The following is a 22,694-nucleotide window of genomic DNA, read 5'->3' as shown; positions in this document are numbered from 1 at the left end:
TTATTTTTGTGTTATTAGATTACCTTGATGTATTGATATTAAAAATAAATTTAAAAAAATAAAAAATATTATTTTAATATATCTAAAAATAAAAAAATAGTCTTAAGGCTACAATAAAACAGCAAGTATGGCCCGCATAAGCAAAGCTGGTCATGGTAAAAGATCAAGAAAAATATGACTATTCACCAACGACCACAGAATATCTACTGATACACAAGTTTAGAACAGCAAGTGTGGCATAAGCAAAGCCGGTCACAGTAAAGATCTGGAAAAGTATGACCTATCATCCAACGGCCACAGAAACTGCCGTCGATGTCATTATTTCTACTCAACAGTAAAAATCAAAACCTTTTTTTCTTAAAAAGAAAAAGGAACCACCAGCAGCAGCAGGAGCAGCCGCCACGCAGATGGCGCAAGCAACTGCCTCCTTGTAAAAAATCCACCTAAAAGTCCCTCTCAGAACTTGACACGTATTACCTCCAGTGAGTCCCACCTTGTCTTAAGAATGGTGGGGGACATGTCTGCTCCTCGAATCAAATGATTCAATCACGTGGCAGCTAACCCCTTCTTCCTTCCTTTGTCCGTTCCCTTGCAAATTTTGTGGTCTTTCACTGGTTTACAGTCATCGGATAAAAAAAGCTTTAAATACAATAAAAAATATCTCTTCACTTAACCCAAGTTGAAAATTAAATTATATGTAATGTATTTTTTTATATAATTCTATCGAAAGAGTACAGAATTGAAATAAATAAAAAGGGGAACGGAAAGAAAAAAATTGAAGGCCGGCAATAAAAAAAAATGTAGCTAAACTGGTAAGGTTATAGATTTATTTTCTAAAAATTACTAGTTTGAATTTTATAATTTTTAGAACCACTAGAGGTTTACATAATCGTTAACTTCAGAATCCATAAAATTAATCAAAATACATACAAACTGTACAAATATTTATGTTAAAAAAAAAAAAAGTGAAGCTCCATATTGAAGCATTATCACCCCTTGCAAGAATTGCTAGAGGACATGATGATATTTTGGCACTAGAGGACATGGGGATTGACACTCTCGTAATTCAAGCCAAGTTCATGATAGTGACTGAGACTTTTAATCTGATCGTTCCTTCTTGCCTCCTCCTCCTCTTCTTCGTCAGTTCTTCCCATATGGATGCAATATATGGATGCCACCCGTAGTTCTTTTCTGTTCTTGAAACGCTGTGTTTCTAGATCTGGCTCGCCCTCTCGATTCCATCTGGATAAGTGTTGCCGCGGGACTTCCCTTGGATATAATAATAATAATAATAATAAATTCTAGAAGTGATAAAATTCCACCGTAAAGTTTAATTTTTTTAAAAAATCAAAATACTATTATTTTAATTTTAATTAATATTTAAATAACATTGTTTTAATCAACTCAAATCAAGTCATTCAATCATTTACTTGGATCCTTAACTTGGTCATGGATCAAATAGGGTTTAATAATTTTAATCTGGAATCATTCCTTTATTGTTGTGTGAAAGTGCATAAAGTTTGCATTTACTAGAACTTTGGGGTTTAGAGTGGAAATAATAATTTGTTATTGATTCAGTTAATTAAGTATTTGCACTATCCATTCCAATTAATTAAGTATAGTTTTTTTAAAATTAAGAGTTTATCCCGTGTCTAATCGAATACTCATTCTCACCACGTTAATTATTTATTTCATTTTTTTAATTCGGTTGGATGGGATTTTAAACAGATATATTTAATAGATTGAATTAATAACACAAGGATTTTTAAATGAAATGATGAAAATAAACAATGCAATCGAGTTTAGAAATGTGATTGCGGTTAAAGAGCTTTTCACTTGAAAATGTATTAAAATAATATTTTTTATTTTTTAAAAATTATTTTTGACATCAGCGCATTAAAATAATTTAAAAACACCAAAAAAATATTAATTTGAAACAAAAAAAATAAAAAAATTTTAAATTTTTTTAAAAATATTTTTAAAACACAAAAATAAACATGAAAATGATTCTGGGTGTAAAATCTTGTCTGGGAATAAAACAAGATGGAAATAGAAAAAGTCAAATACACATGCGTGGGTTTTCACCGTATTATGGATTAATTTATTGAATTATCTAAATTTAACCAGACAATTTTCACGTATTATTGATTTTTTTTTTAAATTCTAACCCAAGTAAAGCCATACTTAAGAACAGTATCCCCAACACTTTGGTACAATTGACGATAAAAATCCTCTACCTCGAAATTCATATTATTATCCGACGAACGATACCATGGTTATAAATTATAATAACATAACATTATTAAACAAACATTTTAAAATATCTTCCACAAACCTATAGAATTGAGGGGATAATTTAAATTTTGTTTATTTACGGGAGTTCATTTTGACAGTGATAATGGCTGTAAAGCCAGGGCAGGGCCTAGATGATAAGGTCAACAACTATGCTTGCCAGAGTATTGTCAGCTTGGAAGGAAGAGAAAATATCAAGCATCGTGTTTATCCGAAGTCCACTAGGCTGGACAAGCGAGCTTCATCCAATTAATTACATGTATCTATCAATGGAAAAATTAAATCCCAATAATAAAAAATAATAAAAATTAGGATATGGCCTGTTTTCATAGCCTAGTACTTCCTCTCCTTTGAATTGGGTCTGGGTCACTTGAGATGAAAGGGGCCTTATATGCAAGGAAGGTCAGGCACTCGTGGGCTGCTTTCTCTTTGTTTTCGACAAAACATCCCCAGGCTAACATTTAGCTATTCCCTTTTTCTTTCTTTTTTTTTATAAAAAACAAATACATATTCTTTTAAAGAAAAAATAAAATAAATCTAACTTTGTGAGAGAAGCAATTCAATCTATCCAAAGAGCTTTTACTTAAGAATATGTTAGAGAATAATATAAATCATATCCTGGAATCTCATCTCACAGCTTAAGTTTTTAGGTTGAATTAGTTCTTTCACAATCTTTAAAACAGTTTGAAATGAATTTATATATTTTAAAAAATGAAGTACAAGGATACATATCTTCTTTGTCTTAACTATATTTGTATTTTATGTTCTGAGATACTAACCAAACACTACTGTATATAAATATATTTACTTAACGATCATTTATTTTGATTTCGATCTACGGTGAAATTGATACATTAAAAAAATAAATTAAAAAAACATTAATAATTTCTTTTGATACATTCAAACTATCAGGACTCAAAATGATACATTTATAAAACATGAAATGGAATATATAGTTTATAGTTAAAAAAAGCCGAACACTCTATTGTTCAAGAAATTATTTTGAGTTTCTCGATCGGAATGGAATGCTTCAAAATACATGTTGATTTTTCTTAAATTTTTCATTGATACAATTAGGTTGGTGATTAACAAAGGTAAATCACCTTAACAATGTTAGGATCATTGTTTAAAATTAGGAGTTTTTTTTAAAAGCACACCATGGCTGATCTATAATGTTTGAGCAATGTCAAGGAGAACAAGAAGCGTTGCCGTTGCATTATGCAGCCTAGTATTTGGTGACAACTACACAAGAAAACGTTATGGGCATAGCTTGTTATGCTTCAACATGAGAAGCACTCCCAACATTTTCAACTTCGCAAAAATTCTTTGCCTTCCCCTAGTGCCTTGCACGTACAACGATGCTACCTCTTTTTTGCTAACATATAAAAGCCTCTCCCACCCACCATTCCTTGCATCATAAACAACACAACAGCAACAACAAAGGGTGCTAAACATGTCTTCTCTCAAAGCCTATGGCAAACTCGACGAGGCCGAGCAAGCACGGCTCGAGGCTCGTCGAAGAACCCGCAAAAGAATCACCATCATAAGCCTTTCTTCAATACTTCTTGTTGCCATTGTTGTTGCTGCTGTGGTGGGGACTCGTGCTGCTAGTGGAAACTCAAAGAAGGGTGGAGCTGATAAGTCAATTTCCACATCAGTCAAAGCTGTTTGTGATGTCACATTGTATAAGGATTCTTGTTACAATAACCTTGCTCCTGTGGCTAAACCAGACCAGCTCCAACCCGAGGAGCTTTTCAAATTGGCAATCCAAGTGGCCAAGAATGAATTGTCAAAAGCCTCTCAGCATTTCTCCAAGGATGGAGGGGTGCTTTACAATGGCGTCAAGGATAATATGACAATTACAGCCTTGGAAAATTGCCAAGAGCTTTTGAGTTTGGCATTGGACCATCTTGATAACTCCTTGGAAGCAGGTCATGGTGTCAGTGTGATTGATATTGTGGATGATCTAAGAACTTGGCTGAGTACTTCAGGCACTTGCTATCAAACATGCATTGATGGCCTTTCGGAGACAAAATTAAAGGCTACTGCTAATGATTATCTCAAGAGTTCAAGTGAATTGACTAGCAATAGCCTGGCAATCATCACTTGGATCTCCAAGGTTGCAAGCTCAGTACTGAACATCCATAGGCGCTTATTGAATTACGAAGACCAAGAGATGCCCAAGTGGCAGCATCCAGAAGCTCGTAAACTGCTTCAAAGTTCAGATTTGAACAAGGCTGATGCTATCGTGGCTCAAGATGGGTCTGGAAAGTACAAAAGAATCACTGATGCCCTCAAAGATGTTCCTGAAAAAAGCGAGAAGAGGTATGTGATCTATGTGAAGAAAGGAATTTATTTCGAAAATGTTCGTATCGAGAAGAAGCAATGGAATGTTATGATGATTGGTGATGGAATGAACGCAACAATTGTATCTGCGAGCCTGAACGTTGTCGACGGAACTCCTACATTCTCAACTGCAACATTTGGTAAGTCCTTATTCTTGTCCAACTCAGGACTAATCCTCCTATATGGTTGCGTGCTAACCAAAATTTAGCTATGGAGATAGAGGTTAGAAACTTAGAATTAGCTAAATGGCTGACAATCATGTTCCTTTTTCTGCAGCTGTGTTTGGGAAGGGATTCATTGCTAGAGATATGGGGTTCCGTAACACAGCCGGTGCAATCAAGCATCAAGCAGTGGCCTTGATGTCAAATGCTGATATGTCGGCCTTTTACAGATGCAGCATGGATGCTTTTCAGGACACTCTCTACACACATGCGAATAGGCAATTCTACCGTGAATGCAACATTTATGGAACAGTTGATTTCATCTTTGGAAACTCAGCTGTTGTCATTCAAAACAGCAACATACTACCCAGGAAACCCATGGAAGGCCAACAGAACACCATCACTGCACAAGGCAGGATTGACCCTAATCAAAATACTGGAATTTCAATTCAGAACTGTACCATCTTGCCTTTTGGCGACTTGAGTTCTGTCAAGACTTACCTTGGCCGACCTTGGAAGAATTACTCAACAACTGTATTCATGCGTTCGATGATGGGGAGCTTGATCGACCCTGCTGGATGGCTGCCATGGATAGGAGATACAGCACCTCCTACCATATTCTACACTGAATTTGAGAATTTCGGGCCTGGTGCTTCAACAAAGAACAGGGTTAAATGGAAGGGCTTGAAAACCATTACCAATAAACAAGCTAGTAAATTTACAGTGAAGGCATTCATCCAGGGAGAAGGGTGGCTCAAAGGCACTGGTATTAGCTACAAACCTGGTCTCTGACAGTGATACATATCGCAGAGAACATTTCCCTTTTTGTGTTCCTCTCATGTTTCTGTTCCCTTTATGTTGTTTTCCTCTACCATTTTTTGTCAATACTTTTTACCTTACAAGATTGATTGATTGTAAGTTAAGTTTGAAACAAGACTACAATCTCAAACAATGAAATTTCTTGGCTACATAAGTTACTGCTAAATACCATGTATTTTATTAATTTGATCTGACAGTCCTTACAATCTGTCTTGTTACTGAAGTACAAGAAATCCAGGAAGTGTCGACTTGAGAAGAATGAAAAATATTGTGAAGCAATAAGGTCCCTATTTGTAATCAAAGTAGTCCTCCAGAGAAGGGTATGTCAGTGTAAGGCAACCAAGTATCCCCCGTTGTTAAATTGTAGACAGTAAAATTCGCAGCTTGCGTAGCATTCATAAGATTATAACCAGGCCATTTCACTCTCCTGCTAGTGTTTGAACCAGGCCCATAATTCTGAAACTCACCATAGTAAATAGTGTCTAATCCAACAGTTCCATTCCATTCTAGCCATCCAGCTGGCTGAATCAGCTCTCCGATATACGATTGCATGATCACAGTTCTAGAGTACACCTTCCAAGGTCGCCCCAAAAAGTTCGAAGTGGAGTTACTGCCTGTCGAGTTCTTGTCCATAGCCAAATCAGGTGCAGCCTCAATTGTGCAATTTTGAATGGAGATCCCAGTATTTTGGTTTGGATCAGTACGACCTTGCGCAGTGAAGGCATTCTTCTGGTTAAGCATTGGCTTACGAGCATATAAATTGCAGTTCTGAAAGACAGCAGCAGCATTTCCGAAAATGAAATCTACAGTTCCATATATATCACATTCCCTGTAGAATTGCCTCAAGGAATGCACATAAAGAGTATCCTGATAGCCTTCAAAGCTGCACCGGTAAAAAGTGGAGAGATCAGCATTGTTCCTCAGAGCTACTGCTTGGTGCTTCTGAGGACCTGCCGTGTTCCTGAACGTAATGTATACTCCCACAAATCGCTCCCCAGAAACAGCTGCAGCATGAAATCAAAACTCGTCAGGATTTTAAACATCAGTGGAAATTCAGTCTTCAATAACCATAAATTGAGATTGTATGTGGTTAGTGTTTCAAGACAAAGATATACAAGAGACGAGAGTGTATTTTTGTCCTTTTCACATGATCTTCGGTCTCTGTCTTTTTTTTTTTTTTTGAAGAAAACAACAAAGTGGAAATTCTCTTACCAAAAGTCGAAGAATTAAAGGTTGTCCAGCCATCCATTACACTATGGTTTCCCGTGATGATGGTCCGATTAATCCCTTCTCCAATCATCATTATGTTCTTCTTATTTTTGGGAACCACAACATACTCCTCATAAATCCCTTCTCTAACAAAAATCACAAAGTAACCATCTTCAGGTGTTGAACTGTTTGGAGCAAATGCAATGGCATCTGTAATGGTTGTAAAGTTGTCAGCGCCATAAGGGCCAACAATCACTGAATCATTTAGAAGAATCCCGTCGCCAGAATCATCAGAAAGGATGCGTTCTCCCCTGTGGCAATTGCTTGATTTATGGCAGGATGCTGTTCTCTTTAAAGCCTGCAAATCATGGGTTCATCAGTTTCTTCATCTATACAAGTAATTAAAACCAGAAACATGATTAATCATTTACAAGAATCCAAGGCCATTTTTTTTTTGTCCTTTTCGGCTGAACCAAATAAATTATTGAGAGCCCATTAATTATAAGTCTATACATTGAGACTAAGTCTCTTTATATAATTTTTTAGCTTGAATAATTAGATCATCATTCTCTGTGTATTGATACTAAATCTCTTATCAAACAAGAATTAAGAACAAAATCTAGAAAAAAATCCACCAGATTATTTGGAAAAAATCAATCTCGCATCTGTATTATTATTATTATTATTATTAATTTCTTTTTTCCTGAGCTGAAACCCGAAGTGATAATAAAAAAGAAGGCCAGCTGATTCAAAATAACAAGGGAGTATATATAATTAATTTTACGCTATTGATTATAATTTATAAACGGATCTCCCATAATTTAATAATTGCTTAAAGAGTTGACTTTAAGAGAGTTCAAACACACAGGAGTTGTTAATCAGATACACAAACACGTGACATCCTCTGGCAGTAGCGTGCTTGTTCTCTAAAATAGCTGAGACCAAAATAGTTGACCAAAATAGTTGACCAAACATGTGAAGGAAACCTTTTCCTCCAAGCATCATGCATGGCACACCGACACTACAATTATTTTCCTACAAGCTCTTTTATTTGCCTCTAAGCAATTTTATTTTATTTCTTGCTCAAACCCCATATTAATTATAATTTTTAGTTAATTGTAATTTATTACTATTAAAGGCAACAATAAGACATCCATTACATCCTCTAGATTCTGTCTGCTATATTCATAGTAATTAATTTTTTTCACAATATTATTTATAATTTAATTATTTCTTGTAGGCAGAACTAGATGCCCTCTAATACCATTTGTGATTTGGTAATCTTGCTAGGTTTAAAGAAATCAGAAATTAATGCTGTTAGATGGGATTTTTTTATTTTTATTTTTATTAGAGAAGGATATATTCGAGAGGCCATACATAAAGAATATGAAGGTTCTCTAGAGGTTGGAGAATTTCTATGTAAAAACAATTTTATATAATAATCAATCACATCATCAATTGCGAGCGTTTATAATGGTGGTGCAAATGATTTTTAAAAATGTTTTTTTGTTTAAAAATATATTAAGATTATTTTTTAATTTTTAACATCAATATATTAAAATTATAAAAAAAACATTAATTTAATAATAAAAACACAACACACAAATAAGAACACAATATAATAGCTAGATCGTGAGTTGCCAAACTTCAAATCTCAAGAAGTCAGTCAAGATTACAGCTAGACATCCCATGCCAAATGGACTCAATTTTGATTTTAATACTGGTTAAAAAAACTGTTGGGTTCAGCGATTTGGTCCTTCACGAACAGCTGGAGCGAGCAAGCATAGGCCAATTTGCTGGGCGTTGACTACGTAGAGTGGCTCCTGGCTAGTCTTGCAAGTGTACTGGTCATTTTACTAGTCTAGACAATAACTTATTGGACCACGTATACTTAAAGCCAGTTTGGTTAAAATTATAAATCTTTTTGTTTTTTTATATATTGATATTAAAAATAAATTTAAAAAATTAAAAAAATATTATTTTAGTTTTAGAAAAAAAATAATTTAAAAGACAACTACAAACATGCTATTAGCCGGCCCCCACAGCTTTTACTCAGTTGTATCAAGCTAGCCACACGAGCAATGTTTGTTAGGATCTTCTATGGGGTCCCTAAATTAAACTCAAGCAAGTTAAGCACTACTTTTAGACCATAGAGCGGCCATCTGAGCCACAGTGTAGACCGTAGACTACTATATTTCTTGATTGAGGTGCGCATTATATATGCATTAGTTTTTCTCATAAATCACTAGGTTAATGTTCTAGTATTATGGGTCAATCTAGAAAGCTGTGAGGCTCCATGGCCTCAGCTTAGTGTTTTTTTCCTTCTTGTTTTCTTCCTTTTGTTAATTAATAGCCTAAGCTAAGCTTAGGTCTAAGCGAGATTTCATAGAGTTAGACTTGACCCGTATAGGCCAGTACCACCCTTGTTTACAAAATATATAATCATGCACATATATAAATCGATCATAAACAGTTGCTAGCAAGAGAAAGCATTAAACTTTGGAGAGAAAAAAATAATTGCATTTCATGATACCTTGATAAGAGTTTCCAGTGGTTCACGAACCCCCTTCGTCAAGATTCCATGATGATGAGACCCTTTTCTTCCCTTCTTCTTCTTCAAATTCTTCTCCAGTGAATGTGTGACCAAGGCTAGAGACACACTATACAATCGAGTGCCATTAGAGAGAGGCACAGACAGAGCACTGGCAATGCTGCTCTTGGACTGAACCAACCCGTCGTAGCAAGATTGTTGGTTGGTCACTACCCCACTGAGCAAACTCTTGACTCTCTCGACCAACACATCATTCATTGACTCGGCTGATTTCAACTCACTAGATATGGTCTCAAAGTAGTCCACGTTGAGTTCCATGAGCTCATGGCAATCTTGTAAAGCACCAAACTCTTCATGGGTCATCTTGGAACGTTGGTTTTTGTGCGTTAAGTGATAGTTTATAACTTTAGACAATCTTTTTGCTTGTTTATGGCATTGTTTGACTGAAAACTTGCTGTACTCATAAGGGTTCGAAGAAGATGAAGGGAATGTTGTTAAGATTGAACGACAAAGCTTAGGATAGAGGGTGGATTTGCATGCATCGGAAGGCGATTGTGGTGCTACCGGTGGTGGTGGTGGTGGTACCGGTGGTGGTGGTGGTGGAGATTGAGAGGAGATTAACAAAGGTGAAAAGATGGAAAGAAAGGCAAGGAAGAGAAACAAGAATGGTGGGTGTTGCATTTTGACTTAATTTCTACAAATTAAGTGTTTGCATGTGAAGAGAAAGGCATAGCATACATGGACTTTAAATAGAGAGGGAAAACGCGTTATAATTATTGGAGGCATGGGAAGGTGGCGTTGGTTTGTGGGATTTGAAGAAATATATTTATTTTAGGTTAGGGATGTGTTTGGAACTTGCTAAGAAAGGCAGCATTCACTTGATGAAAAAATAGTGTTACGTAGCTATTGAACTCATGATTTTTTTAATGGCAGTCATGTGAGTCTGTTCAAATCACTAAAACTGGACTCAGTTGACTCACAAAACCAAACAGTTTTTTAGGCTGGAATTCTTACTGGAGCACATGAATGACTGAATCTTTGCATGGGACTCGTATATGTGCGGAGAATAATCTGAAGGGCTAATCACATTGACTACAGCATTATCAGCATGGCTTTGCAATCTCCGTTTTCATCTCCTTCTCCTTCTCCTTTTATTAATATTAATTTATTGCGCATGGAAGGCAGACTTACTGTTGTTTTAGCCATTGCTGATCCAGCTAGGATCAGGCTGAGCTAGTTTACAGTACAGAGCCTGACATGGGCTGGTTTTTTCAAGTACAAGCTCCCAGGTTCAGAGCCAAGCTCATCTTACCACCTTACTTTTATGATAAAGTTAGTTTTATATGGGACATGCCGTCAGAAAAGTACATGATAATTCAATTTATAGTTCATTTAATTCACATCATTAATATATATACCTCCTCCATCTACCCTCTTAAATTCTCTAATGGAATCCAGATTTAAGAGTGAAATCATCAGCAGAACAATGACTTGGTAGGGACTGCAAAGAGGAAACATGGTGGCCAGATTAAAGTAAAAGCTTGAAGAATGGTGGTTAATTTCTGATGCTTTAAAATTGAAAAGTCATAACTCCCAAGTTCCTGACTTCAGGAATTGATGACTACTTCAATGAAAGCACTTCTCATCTATGCTAGCCCTTCCTTGAATAGGCCAGATAATAGACAGAGTTCCTCTGTATAAAATGGATCAAGAATCCAATCGCAAGAACTACTCACCTAACATATTTACTATTTATTTCCATAGCTATCATGGACTGGCCGATAATAGATTCGATAGCTTGTTGACCCATAGCCTAGCCCAAGCTAGGTTTACAAAAGTTAATGTTGTCAAATCTGAGTGATTCGGGAGTCTATTTATGACTTGGCTAAATTCAGATGAGGTCCATCTGGTGAACTTTAAGGTATTGTTTTATTTTCGTTTGCAATAATATTTTTTTAATTTAAAATAATAATATTTTTATTTTTTAAATTCTAAAACAATATTATTTTATGATAGACCGAGATTAACCACCAACCTATAAATTAACTTAATCAATTTACAACCAGATCTTGTACGTGTCTAATAACCATGTTTAAATCACTTATCTTCATCTCATCCCTGGCAAACATTATATATATTTCTTTCCTCCATAAGCATAAAAGATGTCATTTCCAAAGCAAACTTGGCATTCTTTAACAAAACATTTGGTCCCGAAAACTATAGTAGAATACGCTTGCTTCAACTATATATGATGATTTTAGAATAGTTCTTAAAGTATCATATCAGCAAGGAAAAGCTTCTCACACCTCACCAATCGCAGAAGACTCTGTACAGCTTCCCAACCACAACATTTTACTGCAAGAATATCTTGCTTTCCATCTAAATATTTCGATATAAATGGCAAAATTTAGTCGCCTCTTCTGTCTTCTAGCAGCTGCAGTCAGTTTTTCGGTAACCTGTCCGCGCAAAAGAAGGTTAGGCAACATAGTATGGAGAGCTCATGACGTAAACAAAAGGAGTTAGAACTGTTAATGGAGAACTCACCCTTATGAATCAAAACAATCATCAAACACTGTACACGAACTCGCATGTTATCTTCTTGTTAGAGGCATGTACTCTTCACTTGCAACTCTCATGTTAAAGCCTGATAATGCCTTTCTTAATCCATATCATTATTAGTAACTTGTACGCCTACCATGAATTTTGCGCATACCGGCCGGTGGTCGGAAAACCTGGACTCTCTACGTACGTAAGATAGTTGACGAATCCCATCTCCATACCAAAGTATTCTATCACACCTGCAATTTTGTTTAACTATTCAAGTACTTATTCGTAAAATTTTTTCATTTCAGTAATATAGGTGTAGGTTTTTTCTGTATATACCATGCTGGAGTTCTTCTTTTCTTTTGTGTTTCGATGGTCTCTCCAGCGTAAATGTCTGAGTTATAGGAGTATTTGTACGTTGGCGCGAAGTAGATCTCTCCCTCTTTCCATCCTCTGAACACTTGCCCTGCTTCCCTCTGAATTTTCAGCTGCCAGAACATGGACCGAATTCAGTTCGAGTATGCGGCAAAAAGAGACGAATTAAAGCTAAACACACCTCTGGAGAGAGTAAATACTGTGGCTGTTAGTACAATATGCTGATGTTGCCTACAGTAACAAACATTCCTCATGTTTATTGAATAATAATGAAAACGTCTTAAGCTCCATATACGATAACATTCTTGTATTCCACCCAGATGATTTCGGTTTTTTTTTAATTTAACCCTAGACAAAGATTCGCACAAAAAGATAAGGAAAAGATTTGTTCTTCAGATCTGTAGAGAACAAAATATTTGATGCCATTTTCACATTGCGTACAACTCCTTCCAAAGTTATTCTATTCAACGTAAAGGAAGGTACCTGATCTTTGTCAAGAAGTGTGTCCCAGTTATACTGCTCCAGAAGCCTTCGAGTCTCGGAGTAGCTCAAAGCTATCCTGTAATTCAAGTCCCCTAACCATATGACCCGACTAGGGCCATCAAAACAGATTTTAGAGAACATATATAGATGAGTAGAGTATCAAGGGATTCAATTAACAAAGATTTTCCAACGACAGGATTAGACTATTAATTGTTCAATGATTTCAGAGATGCTTACTCATGTTCCATGATTTTCTCAGGTATCCGACTACATGGAGATTTGCATATCCTTGAAAATTGTGTGTTCTTAATTATCTCTATGACATCCAAATTTCTCCTACGTTGATCTCCTTCTTTCTCTCCCGATGCCAAGTGACTACAAACAAAGCAGAAGCTTGTCTGATGGAAAGACATGCTAACAGATATACACCCCTGCAACCAGAGAATTAAACATGATTTCAAATGAGGAAGGTCTATGATTCCATCTTTATTTTCAACCATGAACCATGGACAGCTTATGCTCATAAACAATGCATGTCTATGTCTTAAATTACCTTGTTCCCAAGATAGCCTAAGATCCCACGGCCAACGTTAGAGATTCTCAAATGGCTTACATGTTGCACAAGCTCCTTCCTGACCCAAACAGTAACAAATATTCCGACCATTTGTTTCCCTGTTATAAGGCTGTACTTCATCTGGTTGGCACTAGCTGGAGTGGAAATTTCTGAAGATACATGATTGCTAAGTCCATCTTCATCCTCTTCCGAGGAACAGTAATCCTCGGTCATATTTGTTGATGGGGGCCAAACACAGCAATCCCTGCTATACTTCCTTTCCAATATGGGAGAGCAGTTGCAAGTCTTCAGCCTCCGTCGACTCTCAGTCCTGAAAGACTTGCAGACCTTTTTAAGAGAAGGCTTTTGGAAGAGAAGTGAGCTGCAAAGGGGTGATTTTGATCTTCTTGAAGCCACACTATATGATCTATTCAGTGATTGATTAATTAAAGCCAGCCATTTTGCGGCAGGCTCGCTGTCTTCTGCCACAAGCACATTTCCAGCGTTCAATGGAACAATTTCCTGAAAACTGGCAATCCAAAAGGAAACAAAATGAAGAGCAAATCAGCATACCTTATTTCACTAAAAGAATTAATATTTTGGTTAATTATCATAAAATTAAAATACAAAGAAACAGCAGGAGAAGGGGGAGAAAGCATACCCTAAGACATATATATCTGATTCATCATGAACCTGAAGAAAATCATCGAGGTTGAGGCCACTGTGAGGAGATTTCCCTCCGACGTTCCATGTTGCCACGAAAACACTATGAAGGGAGAAGTTTTCGACCAGAAACTATTAGATTTTTCATATAGGCAGATACATTGAGATAAAAAAAAAAAAAAAAAAAGGGCGGAGACAACAAAATATCGAAACTAGGATCTTTTGCTTACCTAAATGACTGGACTTGACTGCTTGGCATTGGAGAGCTTAATTGGTGAGAAAAGAGAGACTTGAGTGATGGATCAGAAAGTGCTTCTGCAATTGGAAAGAGGAAGATGGAATTTATGCAAAAACTTCAAAATTGTAATCGGAAATTGAGGACAAAAAGCAATTTGTGCAAGAAAAACTTGCTTTGAAAGGTATAACATCAGTGGTTGCAGAGAAATCCAAGCATTTCTCAAAGTACACCCACTCATCTCAAAGTTAACAAGCACTTAAAAAGAAAGATAAGGAAGGATAGGAGAGACCATCCACCAGGGGTGATTTAGACAGAGAAAAGATATACCACTCTTGCTTCCATTCTTCCACTGGATAAAGTCCAAAATGAATATGTTCTCAATTTTGGAGCAAATTGCAGTGATGCTCTTGTCACTGTCAACCTTTAACTTTTCTTAACTATGCCTTCGCAACCCTTCATCTTTACATTTTGGACTCGTTTTTTGACTTGCCATGGAAGTCAAAAAACCAAAAATAAGAATAGGAGAAAATGATCTGAATCGTGGAAGAAAGAAAATGGAATGGAATCTTCTTAACGAGAAGAAAATTATATCTAGAGAAATCTTCCATTTCCAAAAAAACTGAAAAAGAGAGGTTCCTTAACACAATTCAAGAGAGAAACAATGATCGCAAGTGATTCATTTACATACCAGATGAATCAAACGAAACTTCCTCTGCCTTCCTCCCTCTTACCTCCTTCTGCAAGAGAAGTTTTCGCAGAAAAGACTGCAAAACACAGCAAAAAATAACTGTAGACCAGAGAAAGATTGAACAAATAATGTATTCTAAGTGATCAAAAACTGTAGTAAATGCAATAGCCTGTGGTGAAATATGTAAATCTCTCAAAATAAAGAGCATGGTCACCTATTCAATTCTTATGAATCACAGAAAGATTGAAAAAACAGCAGAAATAAAGTAGCAGCAAAAGGCAAGGATTAAAAGAACAAATAAACCTAGATTAATTACCTTCTTGTTCTGGTCTTGATTCTCTAGTGTCATGTCTGAAACTGCTCTATTTTCATCAAAAACCTTCAAAAATATAGCAATTGCATCAGAGTCCATGAATCAGAAATCCCATAAGAATATTGGGGAAAAAACAAAGAAGGGGAGGAGAGATAGGAGTGACAGGGACATAAAAATCATGTCATGGTTAAACAAGGTAATAAATCAATAGGCCGTAAAACAGAGTCAAGAATATCAATCCATCAACAATCAACCGTGCCAATCAATGAACTTAGCATTAAAGAATAATAATAAAAAAAAAGTGCGGATCCAAAAGTTCTGATCATGTCCATATTTTCATCCAAGAAACATTCAACATTCAGCAATGCCAGATGATCCAAAACACAATTAGGCCCAACTACAGAAGCAAACATTCTGTTAAAGCCATGAATTCCATTTACCAGAAAACAAAGATGACAGTACTATCACATCCATGGAAAGAGAGAATCAAAGACACAAATAAGAGCTACAACAGAAAGCTGACAGCCCAAATGGGGATTCCTCGAAAAAGTCAACTTTCCAAGCAAACGCATCCCAGCCAATGAAAACACATGGAAAACTGAGCTGCAAAAGAAAAGGCAAGTAGCCAAGAAAAGAAAAGAAATACTCAAACGAAAGAAAAAGAACCTGTATATCCTGCTCTAGAACTGGGGAAGGAAGGACTATTATCTATCTGTGGTAAGCAAGTATTGAAGTTAACAAAAGGTTTCTCTTTGTTTCTATGATTGATGTACGTGCACTTGGGGTGTCTTCTTTTCTTGATTAAAGTATCAGGGCATTCTCAAACCTATTTTAAGCTCTAAATTAGATTTTAACCAGATCGTTCGTGTTATGTATTCAAACAAATTAATTATCCAACAACAACTCAAGGTTAGGTCACAGATATTTTTGTTTAAGAAAAATCAAAATGATATTACTTTAATTTAAAAATTAACAAGTTGAACTAGGTCAACAATCAGCCTGGACAAATGACCAATGGATCAAGTTTTTTTCCTCCTTTTATTTGTTTCTTTAACCCGTAACTGTTCATGCCTAGGTGAAGGGTTTCACAACTCTACGTCTTTCATTGATCAATATGTTTCATGGTTCTCTCTAGAAAATAAAACGCAAAAGGAAACAGTCAAAAGGGGATGGAATCTTAAATGTCCTTGCAAAACACTTGTTTCTTAGAAAGAAGAAAGGAAGAATTCTGCTGGTTTGTTGTTGTTTGTTTTCTCAGAAAGGAAATGGGAAAGTGGACCCCCACGTGTTTGTGTCCCGACTGCAAAGCAAATCAGAAGCCATGCATAGGGCCTCGTCGAAAGTGACTGTTTTGTGGGGGAGAAAAGTGTTAGGGTTTCCTGGCAGATCGGCAGTTCAAAAGTTGGGAAGTGGGTCTTCGCCGTCTACTACTGCCAGTCTACAGACAGCATGGATTTCTCTTCTCCTGGACCCAGTTTTGGGACCTGTCACTCTTGGTCTCCATGAAGCTAATTTTCTCCAAGTACAGGGTTAAGCTAGTCTCCCCCTTCTATAAGCCCTACTAAAAATACTTTTTTTTTTTTAATATTAGCGTAGATGTTTTTTAAAAAATATTTTTATTTTATTTTTAATACCAATGTATTAAGACCATAAAAAATATTAAAAAATCATGACTTGAATTGGGTTTGCTTTTTAGTGTAATCAATTAGGTTTAAAATTAAAAGAGGTCTCCAGAAAATTTTTTTTGGTAATATATTTTCCTAGATATAGATAATTTATATAAAATTGTTCTCGAAAGGAAATTCAATCTTGATGTGTAAAAGCTAGTCTGAGAATACGTTGTGGTTAAAGAAATAGATCATAATTAAGTCTCAAAAAACTTATGGAACTAGTTAACAAAATTCTTTTATACTATTATTTTTGAGAAAATCGGAATTGGATTTCTTAGTGAAAAATGTAAGATTGAGGAAGAGGAAGTAAATAATGATTAGATTTAATAAAAAAAAAATAGAGCGACAATCAAAATAATAAGCAAAAATAATTACAATGGAAATCTTGATATACAATGGCAATGATGATAAGGAACCCTAGGAAACCAACAACGAAGAAAAACGAAGAATCATCACATGGTAATTGCTCTAAGAATTATTCACTGAGTACTGATTGAGTCAAAATTCCAATCCTGCTTTAATTATTAGTCAAATCCAAACCCCAAAACCCTGCTTGCGAGGGAGCCTAAATGCAAGATTGTACATCGCCAATCATAGCATAAGAAAGATACATATAGCTAGAGAGCATGTATCTTGTGAAGACCCAGATCCATGGTCCCAGGGACTGATTTTATGTTTCTAAGATTTGTATACAGTAGCTATTGTTTTCTGGTGTAGCATGCAGACACCAAATCCCTGCATCTGCATACAAATCCCTAGAATAGAGGAAGAATGGTTGGTTTCAATGGGGGCAAGGGGCCATAGATAGACCCTGCTCCCACAGACAACATGTTTAGGGCTTCTATTCTCGTGCTTCAAAAATTCTGAAACAGTTCTCAATGAGTTTTTGTGTGAATCGAAGACCATGCATTTGAGTCTTGTTTTGTTCAATGTTACCGATCGAGAGTGACACAATTGAGACATACATAAGTCGAGCATCCCATGAAAACACGTCGACTCCATTGCACTTGTTTAGCTTGCCTTGATCAATTAACAAGATTTTAGTATTTCTTAACTCTCAGGCATGGAGAGAGGTGTTTCTCTGCCATGTTAATTTTGGGCAGAGATAATTCAAGGCTTAAATATGTCTGTTCCTCTCTGAATGGTCATGGAAAAGAAATCAGGACAAGCTGGACTCTGGCAATTTGAATGCCCCCGTTTAAGCCCAAAGGCTCACCTCCTATTGCTAGTATGAAAACTCACATCAGCAGCTATTGTACCAGATTAACAAGCAGAGAAGAGAGAGAGAGCGAAAGCGAAAGCTGTGGAAGGTAGATGATTAGAAGTGAAAGAAAAGATGTCATCAATGTCTAGCATACAGGGTTATCCAAGATATTCAAAGAAAATCCACATCCATTTACGATTGGAAGATCTCTTAATTTAGTTTCTGAGTTTTCACCCTTTTGATCAACAGTTCATAAAAAGCTGAACAGTTTGACAGCGCAGATACAAGCAGAAACGTAGAACTGGACAATGCTAGCACACAAGTAGTGAAGACCTATGGAACACGAGGGAGTGGTAAGCCTAAGCACATACTTATCTATGTCTAGGTACTTGGAAGCTACAAAAAAAAAAATTGATAAAAATGCTAAGCAGAGAATTTCAAAAGGATAAACAGTTACAAGGTCAGGACCAGACGCATCAAGGCTGCATTGCCGTCATTGAAGCACGATCAGGTTCATAACCATGTACCCTCAAGCGATAAATGCAGGTGAGTGAGGGGTTTCCATGGTTAGATGTGAAGTCCAGCCTCAGTGTGTCAACAAGTCCAGAGGCTGTTTTGTCCAATACATTGAAGGTCTGAGCGTTACTCTTCTCGAGGTCATAAGTAAACTCTGTTAAAAGAAACATCTTCTCTTTGTCATCTGCTGAATCAAGATCGGGGTTCTGCATCCACCCAGACACCTGACAGTCCTTAGGAGCAGTTGACCTATCATAAGCCACACTCTGTCCACATAACAACGACAAGAGTCAGTTGGAGCACAAGATATATTGAGAAAAAACACACATAAAGAGTGCAGCTACTAATAAAAAAGAGTGTTTGGATTGTTGGTGCATTTTGCAACAAAGTCATGGCGAATTGAGTAATTAGATAAAAGTCTTCACATTAAATCCAATAAAAAAAGCACTTTCTTAAGGAAAGCTAATTCCCCCACTCAAAAAGGAAAATATAAAAGGATTCAGGAGGGGCGAGGAAGCATGCCATGCACTAGCAATCTCAAATCGAGTCTGTTCCAAAATCTAAACCTCTCAGATGCAATTAGTTCTCCCACAGTATTGTTCACTGTCATATTTTGGATTGTTCTTCCCGAAGTTCGAGACACTAGCATAAAAAAGAGAATTCTTTCCAATATCATTCAATTTCGAGGACTCATAGAAATCCAGATTAGATTAAAAATCAACAAAAGAAAGCATAAGTGGATGAAGACATAACTCTAAATTTGGATGGGTAAAAGAAGTCTGACAAGGTTAAGCAAGTAAACCAAAAATTTCTCTTCTAAACAACAAGGGATTGGTTTTGGGGTTAAAGTGTATAAATTTTACAAGTTGACTCAATACCATCATTCCAGTCTTATTGTTTGTGTCCATCCTCTCCTACCTTCGCATATGACAAAGGATTTAACAAGAATCCTCTTCACTGTCACTGCCAGCTCTATATGCTTTGATTGTGATTAGTATAACCACCTAAACTGCTGTTTAAAGCACTGTAGTCACCAGCTTGACTACATTCTACAAACATGCTAATTGCCAACTATTACAGATTTATCACCACCATAACCATAATAAGCACATATCATCATGTTTGAAGTACAAGCATCCCCACAACCATCACCAACCATGGTCCCATACTGCCATAACTGCAGTATGCAATCCTTAATCATCAAACATCACCTTCATGCTATGTTTTCTCACGCTTATTAGTTTTCAAATACATTACCATCATACCACTGATTAGGAACTAATAACTCTAATTCTAAATTTTTAATTCAACAAAATCTGAGATGCCCATGGGAATACAATAAGGAGAATACGATTGCAGGACTTTGAAGTGTTCCGTGTGAGAGAAGTGTTTCACATTTAAACAGCCAAGTGGCGTAAGACAAATTTCCATAAAGGGGGGGGAATGGTCAAAATCCAATTTAACAGAAACAGAACATTGAAAAAAGTAAGAACCCAAACCCAAAATCAAATGTGGAAAGAGGCTGATGGGAAAGCTTCCACAGATAAAAAACTCAGCAGGTTAAAGTGGCTAGAGTGGGGATTGGACTTTGGTGACAAGAGTATCATATTGGAAATCTTTAGATGCAGTAATAAGAAAATGCATGAAGAGAATTAGCTTAGTTTCATTCCAGAGCATCAACGATCTTCGTTTAGCACAGTTGACAATGGTTTTATTGGAAGTTGAATTGGATGGGTGAAGATACCTTAACCAAATTTGTGTTGATAACTTGCTCATGATCATGCTTCTATAGTATGCATTCTCCATTGGTTTTGACAACTGTGTAACACTTCTTTCTCCAACCTCCCAGATCTTTAGTTGAGATCAAGAAATTAATTGAAACAGCAAATTATAAATAATCCGTCATCCAATCTTCACTTCCTAGAAGGCTCATCTTTCACCTAATCATCCTTATCTTGTAATTGTAATCCCGCAGTCTTGCTCATAGTCACTAAAACTATGCAACCAAGAAATATTTTCACACAGAATGGGAACTATTTAACTATTGCAGCGGAGTTGCAGCATCAAGTTTGAGGTTATAGGATTGAAACTCTAAAGATACACAGGTTAGGGTCATGTCTTTTGGAATATTTGTGCAACTTTAACACTTCTACTGAATTTGAAATCATGCAAGTTTTAATAACACAGCATGGCGACCAAGTAAATAAAACGAACTAAAAGTCATCTTTGCAGCTTATACATCATACCAACTAACTATGCAACGTAAACAAACACAAACTGAAATGAAGATAGTACCTTAGCAATGTGTTCCAGCGTAACAGCTTCAGGAACAATAGCACTTCGCAGCTTAAACTGGACAAACCCCCTACTTCCTTTCAAAGCAAAGCACTTCCCAGGCTCCCCAAAACTTGGTTTTAGCATCTCATCAGCATTCGGATGAACCCCTCCACCCTTCATGAACCAGTTAGCCCCTCTCACGGCCATATACGGATCAGAATGCTTCACAACCATTCCACCACTAGTTGCCAGCGCATAATCCACCCTCCCAAGCCCGTCAGCCGCATGCTTATCAATCTCTTTCTGCACTATCTCCCTCGCATACGCCATTATGTCATCCAAACCCACACCACTCCAACCAAATTCCCCACCATTTTCCTTCTTAAACTGCTCATGGAACTTCTCAAAATCCTCCTTCGACAACCAATCACCCGCTTTCAACTCCCCAATTTTCTTCTCCAACCCTTCGCTTCTCTCCACTAACCTCCTCAACTCTCCCTCCAAGATCACACCTTTATCATCAATTTTCCTGCTCATTTCCCTCCTTAACCCACCAACTTCACTCTCAATCTTCTTGTCAACAACTTCCACTTGAACCTGAATCATTTTCACCGCAGTTTTCACCATTGACTCCATTTCCGCTATCCTCCCATCAAACTCACGTAACCCCATTTGTGTCCCCACACTAGCACCATCAATATCCCCTGATTTCACAGCCAATTTCCTAACCAACTGCACTAAGCCTACTAAAACAAGCAAAAACACGAAATTCTTAGTAAAAGCTCTCACCAACGTCATCCACAGTGGTCTCCTCGCCTTCGTCGCAGCCACCTTCCTCCCCCTCCGCGGCGAAATTGTCGAACTCGTCTTCTTCACTTGAACAATATCTTTCGCCGTCCACTCCAGAACCGCATCTCCTCGAATCGAGTGATGACTTAGATCCCTTCTCGCCGCGGCGGTGACAATGTCATCTCCGCCTCCACCACCGTTGATTCGTCGTTCACTCGGAACTACTAATTCGATGTTGTTGCTTGGTGATTTCTTGTCGGAAACCACCACCGGTCTCCGCCTTGCCGACGCTGGATTAGCCGTGATTGACACCGTTGAAGCCGACATTTCAAAGTAATTAGGGTTTTTAATCGGAGGTTGAAGAAAGAAAGCCTGATTGGATCGAATTGGGAATTGTACAAACTGTAGAGAAGAGAGAGAAATTTTGGAGGGATGTTGAATTGAAATGAAAAAACCGCTCCTTTTCAGGAGGGGATTTATTTCTGTTGGTGAAAAGTTTGCGTGAAACGACGTTGTTTTCATCCATACGAATTAATATTAATAAACTATATATTTTTTAAGAGATTCATTAGCGATACATTGCTTTTAGTTATCATGTTTTTTTTTAAAAAAAATAATATATGAAATAATATCTTATCTATTTTATCATCAACTATTTTTTTTAATATTTTAATGGAAAATATTTTGTAGATTTTTATGTATTTGTTTTTGAAAACTCTATTTTAAAAAGCCGACAAACTTAGCTAATAAAATAAAAAATACAAACTTAGCTAATACAATAAAAAATAAAAATAAAATACATGCAAACTGGTTAGGAAATCCACATAAAAAAAATCAAAAAGTGTTAATTAACATATTTTTAGTATAAAAAAAAAAAGATGGTTGGAGACTCAATGGAGAAACTCTATATAGTTGGAGGACCTTTTTGAATTTCTGTACAACTAGATGTAAGAGTGCCACACGCCCACGGGGGATTAAATTGTCAGTTAGGTTCTGTTCTTCT

General features: G+C 36.6%; 4 protein-coding genes across 7 annotated transcripts; 1 reads left to right on the top strand and 3 right to left on the bottom strand.

Annotated features, from left to right (window-relative positions):
* Positions 1–3,722: 3,722 nt before the first annotated feature.
* LOC7486855 (putative pectinesterase/pectinesterase inhibitor 24) lies at positions 3,723–5,787 on the top strand. The gene is made up of 2 exons (XM_002311882.4): positions 3,723–4,778; positions 4,915–5,787. Exons 1-2 carry the CDS (start codon positions 3,746–3,748, stop codon positions 5,589–5,591), a joined length of 1,710 nt encoding a protein of 569 aa, XP_002311918.3. The 5' UTR covers positions 3,723–3,745; the 3' UTR covers positions 5,592–5,787.
* LOC7486854 (probable pectinesterase/pectinesterase inhibitor 25) lies at positions 5,774–11,067 on the bottom strand. Its single transcript, XM_024607486.2, has 3 exons — positions 9,361–11,067; positions 6,831–7,185; positions 5,774–6,622 (listed from the first exon to the last, which is right to left on the bottom strand). Exons 1-3 carry the CDS (start codon positions 10,057–10,059, stop codon positions 5,916–5,918), a joined length of 1,761 nt encoding a protein of 586 aa, XP_024463254.2. The 5' UTR covers positions 10,060–11,067; the 3' UTR covers positions 5,774–5,915.
* Positions 11,068–11,546: 479 nt separating this feature from the next.
* LOC7486853 (type I inositol polyphosphate 5-phosphatase 10) lies at positions 11,547–16,704 on the bottom strand. 4 transcript variants are annotated; one of them, XM_002310923.4, is made up of 11 exons: positions 15,902–16,704; positions 15,239–15,301; positions 14,923–14,998; positions 14,227–14,311; positions 13,995–14,099; positions 13,334–13,862; positions 13,018–13,211; positions 12,781–12,889; positions 12,262–12,410; positions 11,923–12,176; positions 11,547–11,834 (listed from the first exon to the last, which is right to left on the bottom strand). In XM_002310923.4, exons 2-10 carry the CDS (start codon positions 15,269–15,271, stop codon positions 12,038–12,040), a joined length of 1,419 nt encoding a protein of 472 aa, XP_002310959.4. In that variant the 5' UTR covers positions 15,272–15,301; positions 15,902–16,704; the 3' UTR covers positions 11,547–11,834; positions 11,923–12,037. The 4 variants fall into 4 exon arrangements, with proteins under 4 accessions (XP_002310959.4, XP_024463256.2, XP_024463257.2 ...); XM_024607488.2 differs by lacking the exon at positions 15,902–16,704 and adding an exon at positions 15,676–15,868; XM_024607489.2 differs by lacking the exon at positions 15,902–16,704 and adding an exon at positions 14,408–14,719.
* A 1,575-nt stretch (positions 16,705–18,279) lies between these two features.
* On the bottom strand, positions 18,280–22,273 carry LOC18101276 (SUN domain-containing protein 1). The gene is made up of 2 exons (XM_006379358.3): positions 20,921–22,273; positions 18,280–18,891 (listed from the first exon to the last, which is right to left on the bottom strand). Exons 1-2 carry the CDS (start codon positions 22,211–22,213, stop codon positions 18,586–18,588), a joined length of 1,599 nt encoding a protein of 532 aa, XP_006379420.3. The 5' UTR covers positions 22,214–22,273; the 3' UTR covers positions 18,280–18,585.
* Between the last annotated feature and the right edge of the window lie 421 nt (positions 22,274–22,694).

The sequence above is a fragment of the Populus trichocarpa genome, chromosome 8, assembly GCF_000002775.5.
Source record: "Populus trichocarpa isolate Nisqually-1 chromosome 8, P.trichocarpa_v4.1, whole genome shotgun sequence".
In the NCBI taxonomy this organism is placed as follows: Eukaryota; Viridiplantae; Streptophyta; class Magnoliopsida; order Malpighiales; family Salicaceae; genus Populus; species Populus trichocarpa.
The sequence above is the reverse complement of the archived record's forward strand: the minus strand, read 5'-3'. Positions and strand labels throughout refer to the sequence as shown.

What these genes read in the sequence shown, in the direction of transcription:
- LOC7486855 (XM_002311882.4), top strand. Translation starts at nt 3,746, where the DNA reads ATGTCTTCTCTCAAAGCCTATGGCAAACTCGACGAGGCCGAGCAAGCA. An exon ending in ATTCTCAACTGCAACATTTG is followed by an intron (nt 4,779 to 4,914) that starts GTAAGTCCTTAT and finishes CTTTTTCTGCAG; the next exon opens with CTGTGTTTGGGAAGGGATTC.
- LOC7486854 (XM_024607486.2), bottom strand. Translation starts at nt 10,059, where the DNA reads ATGCAACACCCACCATTCTTGTTTCTCTTCCTTGCCTTTCTTTCCATC. An exon ending in CACTGGAAACTCTTATCAAG is followed by an intron (nt 7,186 to 9,360) that starts GTATCATGAAAT and finishes CATGATTTGCAG; the next exon opens with GCTTTAAAGAGAACAGCATC. An exon ending in CTTTAATTCTTCGACTTTTG is followed by an intron (nt 6,623 to 6,830) that starts GTAAGAGAATTT and finishes TTCATGCTGCAG; the next exon opens with CTGTTTCTGGGGAGCGATTT.
- LOC7486853 (XM_002310923.4), bottom strand. Translation starts at nt 15,271, where the DNA reads ATGACACTAGAGAATCAAGACCAGAACAAGAAG. An exon ending in AGTCAAGTCCAGTCATTTAG is followed by an intron (nt 14,100 to 14,226) that starts GTAAGCAAAAGA and finishes CTCCCTTCATAG; the next exon opens with TGTTTTCGTGGCAACATGGA. An exon ending in CACTTCTTGACAAAGATCAG is followed by an intron (nt 12,411 to 12,780) that starts GTACCTTCCTTT and finishes ATGTTCTGGCAG; the next exon opens with CTGAAAATTCAGAGGGAAGC.
- LOC18101276 (XM_006379358.3), bottom strand. Translation starts at nt 22,213, where the DNA reads ATGAAAACAACGTCGTTTCACGCAAACTTTTCACCAACAGAAATAAAT. An exon ending in CGCTGGAACACATTGCTAAG is followed by an intron (nt 18,892 to 20,920) that starts GTACTATCTTCA and finishes TTATGTGGACAG; the next exon opens with AGTGTGGCTTATGATAGGTC.